This window comes from Solanum pennellii, chromosome 12 (assembly GCF_001406875.1).
Source record: "Solanum pennellii chromosome 12, SPENNV200".
Lineage (NCBI taxonomy): Eukaryota > Viridiplantae > Streptophyta > Magnoliopsida > Solanales > Solanaceae > Solanum > Solanum pennellii.
In genome coordinates, this window is record NC_028648.1 from 23,731,919 (window position 1) to 23,738,106 (window position 6,188).

A 6,188-nucleotide genomic window follows, 5' to 3' on the forward strand; every position below is an offset into this window, starting at 1 on the left:
GTGTATTCGACAAAGTAACGGTAGATTTGTGCCAGTTGCAGTTCGTGAAGTGTTTGGTCGTTTTTCTTTGGATCTTGTCTGAAATTGTGTCTACAAGTAAGTGATTATCCACTCAATTTCGCGTAGTCTTGATGTATTGTTGTCTGTTTTCTTTACTTTTTCATACATATTTTGCCTATTTTGCCTATTTCGTTTAACGTTTCGCCATAGTTTCCGATTGAGTTTCCGATTAGGGGTCTAATACTTTTCAACTAGAATTTTCACTTAATGAATGTATTATTATGAAGCTTTTTACCTTATTCATGCATGAAATTTAGGCTTTTTGGTAAAATTAAGGTTCTAAGTATTAGGGTTTCTGGTATTGTTAAATGGTGGGGTATTTTATAATTGGTTGCCTTTATAATTTGTTTAAGTATATTGTGTGGGATGCCTATTGTATGTTGTTGAGTAATACATCTACTATCCTAAGTACCAATTGTTGCTTATGTTTTGGTGTTATTATATATGTTTCGATTTTGTTGCTTGCATTGTACAATATACTGATTATTATTGTGGTTATAGGTTGACAGTATGACTAGTAAGTACCTCAATTTAAGGTTCAAATTTGGGGGTATGTTGGTGAGTGAGGTAGGTCCAGTATATGTTGGGGGTAGGACTGCATATGTAGACAATGTGGATGAAGATCATTTATCAATTCCTGAACTTGCAGATTATGCTAAGTCTTTTGGGATTAGTAAGTTAGGAAAAACATATGCAGCTCCATCTCTAGGGGGTGATTTGGTGGAATTGAAAAATGACATGGACATTTGTAGCATGGCATTATTTATGCATGATGGGGACACAATAGATATTTATGTGTGTGATAACACTATTCTGGATGATGTGGGTCCCAGTGAAGGTCAAATTAGTCAATCTTTAAGTCAAGTGGTTGAGTCTTTTAATTCACATGGGGAATCTCTAACTGCACAACCAAAAAAATCAGATCTAGGTTTAGGTTCCTCTTCTTCCTTTCCAGCTACTGAAAGACTTGAAAATGATGGGATTGCAAGGGTCGAACAAGAATGCCAACAAGAAAGTGATGATGATTATTCTTCAATAGATTGGACTGATGCTGAAGAAGAAGTTTAACCAACTATCCAACAAGGAACTTAACTTTCTATTCAACAAGAAGTTGAGCCAACTATCCAACAAGGAACTGAACCTTCTATTCAACAAGAAGTTGAGCCAATTACCCAAGAAAATGCAGAGGAAGACATAGACAGTGATTCTGTCTGTTCTGACCAGTCTATTGACTATGGTAGTGATGTGCATGAGGAGTTGAGAATTGTTAAGGAAGATGTAAGAAAACTTAGAGAAAGTAGGAGGAGAAAGAAGAAGTAAAAACCAAAAGGTTTTTTAGGTGAAGTTGGATTTGATGAAGGGTATGAGGATATTGAAAAAGGGAAAAAGAATTTCAAGGGTAAGCTAACAGAGGATGAGCCATACTATGACAGTTCTGACTGTGATAGTTTTCAAAGTGATGAAGAAGAACTTGTTTCTGATGATGAAGTTGAAGGAGGGAGTTTAAGGGGGTGAAAGAAGAGTAATAGGGTGGTATATGATTCTTCTTGTGATATTGTAATATGGCAGTGTGGTTTGATATTTGAAAGTGTAAAGCAATTTAGCGAGGCAGTTACAAAATATGCTATAAAAAAAGGAGTTGAGTTAGATAAGTATGTGAATGAGAGTACTAGAGTGAGAGTGAAGTGTAAAAGTGGTTGTCCATGGCTGTTGTATGCAAACAAGGAAGGAAGGAGTGAGAACTTTACTATCAAGACATACAATCCAAGGCACAAATGTACCAGGACAACCAATAATATTTTGTGTAATGCAAAGTTCTTATGCAAGTATCTGAAAGATAGGATTATTTCTCAACCTAGTATAAAAGGGTGGGAGATACAAGAATTGGTGAGGAAAGAGTTGAATGTTCATGTAGGCAAGGCAGTTTGTTTAAAAACAAGAAAAATTATTTTAAAGGAAATTATGGGAGATCATGTGGCAGAATATAACAGAATCCTAGACTACAAGGATATGTTACTCCAAACAAATCCTGGTATCACTTGTGTTGTGAAGCTTAAAGATTCAGAATCAGGAAGTGGGATGAAACAATTTCACTCTTTTTATATTTGTTTTGATGCTATGAAAAAGGGTTTTCAACAAGGATGCAGAAGATGTATAGGGCTAGATGGGTGTTTTCTAAAGGAAATTTGCAGGGGTCAACTTTTGGTAGCTGTTGCTAAAGATGCAAACAACCAAATGTATCCAATAGCATGGGCAGTCATTGATACTGAAAGCAAGTTGACATGGAAATGGTTCATGACCATTCTGAAAGATGATCTTAATCTAGGAAATGGTTCCCAGCTAACTATCATTAGTGATATGCAAAAGGTAATTGAATATCTTTCTTTTGTTTATGTTTCATGTAATTGCTAAAATTTAACTTGCTTTTTTTGCTTTGCAACTACAGGGACTAATAGCTGCTGTAGATGAACTATTTCCAGAATGTGAGCACAGAATGTGTGCTAGACACATATTAGCAAATTGGTCACAAAACTTCAGAGGCTTAGAGAGAAGAAAGAAATTTTGGGCTTGTGCTAGATCAACATTTGAGGCACAATTTAAGTACAATATAAATGCCCTGTCCAAGCTGGGAATAGGTATTGTTGAATCCCTTATCAAATACAACAAGGAGACATGGTGTAAAGCTTTTATTCAAACATTTTCAAAGTGTGATAGCATAGATAACAACATGGCAGAGAGTTTCAATTCTTGGATCTTGGGACCTAGGAACAAGACCATTGTAACTATGTTGGAAGAAATTAGAGTTAAGGTGATGAGTAGAGTAAGTAAGTCAAGAGCATTTGCTGAAACATGGACAGATGGAATATCTCCAATGGCAATGATTGTATTCAATACAAATGTAACAAGATCAATGCAGTGCAACATTGAATGGAATGGTGATGTTGGATTTGAAGTGTTAGAAGGGGTATACAAGCATACTGTGAACTTGGGTCAACAAAAATGTAGTTGCAGATCATGGGAATTAAAAGGTATCCCATGTGCACATGGTATAGCAGCAATGAACCACTTGAACATGGATGCATCACAAGCAATATCTAGTTGGTATAGAAAAGACACATATATGAAGACATATTCTCATTTCATTCAACCAGTCCCAAACATGGAAATGTGGCCTGAAAGTAGAAACCCAATGGTTGAACCACCTGAGGCAAGACAAATGCCTGGTAGGCCACCAAAGAACAGAAGAAGAGAAATTGGTGAAGTGAGAAAAGCTGGAAAGTTGCCAAGAATGGGGACAGTAATGACATGTTCACTTTGCAAAGGACCAAATCATAACAAGAGAAATTGTCCAAAAAATCCTAAAAATAAGTCTACACCAACACCCACTCAAGAGGTACATTCATATTAATTTGCTTTTATAAATTATGTTAGATTACTTATTAAATTTAATGTCTTGTTGTGTTCTTTTTCCAATCATATTAGTCCACCACTGGAAAAAAGAGGGGTAGAGGTCATTATGAAAGAACAAGCACCAGTAAGACTGGTACAAGAAGAGGTGCAGGAAGTGGTTACAAGAAGAGGCCTAAAGTTGTTGGACAAGGTGTATTTGTTGCTGATACTGGATATACGTGTATTAATGTAAGTGTCTTATAAACTGTCAAAATTATATTTGTCTTCTAAATGTGAATCCCAAAATAACTATGTAGTTGATATTGCAGCAAGGATTGTCTAGCAGAAGGAGGGTTAATACTGGTGTGGTGAGTTCTTCACATGTGACAGGTGATATTGGTTGTAAACCTACCAAGGGACTGAAGTGGAAAGGCAAACAGGCCATGACTCAAAGACAACTTCAAGTCGAAAGTGTTGTGCGTCGTATTCAAACCAGATCAAAAGTTGATGGCATTCAAACAAGGTCACAAGCCAAAGGAAAATCACTCTCAAAGAAAACTTCTTAGTTGTGTGGTTGTGGTGTCCAACCAAACTTGAAATAGTGTTTTATGTGGTTTTATGTGTTGATGAATCTATGGTTGTTCAAACAAACTTAAAGTAGTTACTGTTTATGTTTTGCTAGTTAACTTAAATTATTGTGGTTGTTAGTTGGTGCTTGTGTGGTTATTCAACTAACCTTAAAGTAGTGATTGTTTTATGTTTTGCGAGTTAACTTAAGTTATTGTGGTTGTTGGTTGAAACAATGAAACACTATGATGCTTCTTTCTTAGGCAAAAGAAAGCACTAGTTATGTTATGTTTGTTGCCTTCATGTTATTATTTCATGGTATCATAGTACCCATTACATGTAATTGTATTGATCAGCAAAAACAGCAAAAACATACATTAATAGAATACCAAACCAAACTAATCCACAAAATGAGTTCCTAGTTCTGTTGAACAAGGAACACCAAACCAAACTAATAACAATTGCATTAAAAAAAAATTCTACAACACACTAAATAAAAGAACAATATCACATTGCATATCAACCTAGTACCCAAAATCAGTTTCAATATCCATTTGCACTTGAGCTGTTCTTCTTGTTTGTTGGTTTTCTTCAACAAACCCAAAATTACAATATTCGCTTGGGTCGGAAATTCAGGATCATACCAATCGAAAAACTTACAAGAATTTCGAAATGAGGACTGCATTCATAAAATCAAAGTTAAAAAAATGAAATTGTATAATACGAACTTGTCAAATAAAAAGCAAAAAAGGAGTAACAATACATACCCCATAGTGTCTACAACCGAAAAATCTTCGTCCGGGATTGTCATTTGTCCATGAAATTTTCAGAATTGGAGGAGCCCCACATAAACAAACAAGTCTCCTGCTATTGTTCATGAATTTAGCAATAACAATTAAAACAAAAAAAGTGAGAAAGGGATGAAGAAGAATAAATAGGTAGAGAATAGAGAGAGAAAAAATCTTAAAATAACCCAAATATTAATGAAAAAATAGATTTTTACTAATATTACCGTTGTAAATTTATGATGTGGCAAAAAATTGCTGTCTCACGCGCCGTCTAGAGTTTGATTTCAGTTTCTATGCCAGGTGGACGGAAAAGGTGTACGTGTAGGATGAATAAGCATGTTCAGGGGGGTAATTAAAACAAAATAATGTTTAGGCGTACATTGTATAAAAAGCTTCAAGTTCAGGGGGGTAATGAATACTTTTGCCCATTATAAACATCATAATACTCACATAATCAAGTAGGAAGAATCTTGCATCAACTGTACAACTACACATACAAGGACATAATCATAGTCTAACATGATCATCTAACATCATAAATAGAAGAACAAATAGTATCACCTTAATCATAAATAGATAGATATGATCATACTTAATATAATTCAACTATACAAATTATCATAGTATATCAAGTATTTTCTGACAAGGACATGATCATTATAATGCATAAACTAACGCCGACGAGGCAACATAATCTTCAAGTAAAACATATAGAACCACCACCATAACTGTACCATAAAAATCACAACATAATTCATGACCTAAATTACATAATATAAAGATAATTTTAGCAGCGTACCAGCAATCCATTCTCACCACTTCAATCAATACCTAAATAATCAAATACAATACCAATAGGCCCTTACCCATGACCATGATAATAATTGAATACAAAAATCACGAAACTCAATTAATCTAAACCAATTCAATATAGTTTTATCAATCTAAGACAGCCTATGCATCAATCAGCTACAATTCTTACATAATTCCATAGCCCAAAAAAACTACAATAGAATTCATAAGCATTGAGACATGATATCTTAACCCATAAAATAGTCAAATCTAGGATTGCATGGTTTGAATGTGTTCATAGAGTTTTTAGGTTAGAATTATCAAATTTACATCAATTAAATCATAATAGGATGATTCAAACCGTTTTAAGCAAGAACCCATGACTAGATCACAAAATTGTAGAATTCATGTTTTTGATCATCTTTGAAAAATCATTAGAATTTACTCTTCGAAGAAATATATTTCAAGGATGAATAACCATACCTTAATTGTGATGAAAATCCCACAATATTGATGGAGAAAAGCTTGAGAAATCTATCATCTTCCTTGGAGCTTCAAACCTTCAACAATTGAGTTTTGGAGAGAGTGAAT

The 6,188-nt window shown here is 34.4% G+C and overlaps 1 protein-coding gene and 1 long non-coding RNA gene across 2 annotated transcripts; both read left to right on the forward strand.

Moving 5' to 3' along the window:
• Positions 1-570: 570 nt before the first annotated feature.
• LOC114075274 lies at positions 571-3,396 on the forward strand. Its single transcript, XM_027913768.1, has 6 exons — positions 571-1,075; positions 1,172-1,357; positions 1,421-1,548; positions 1,630-2,427; positions 2,507-3,339; positions 3,384-3,396. Exons 1-6 carry the CDS (start codon positions 571-573, stop codon positions 3,394-3,396), a joined length of 2,463 nt encoding a protein of 820 aa, XP_027769569.1.
• A 30-nt stretch (positions 3,397-3,426) lies between these two features.
• Positions 3,427-3,825, forward strand: LOC114075048. The gene is made up of 3 exons (XR_003575374.1): positions 3,427-3,454; positions 3,544-3,699; positions 3,780-3,825. It is a non-coding gene; the product is annotated as an uncharacterized LOC114075048 (long non-coding RNA).
• Positions 3,826-6,188: the final 2,363 nt, after the last annotated feature.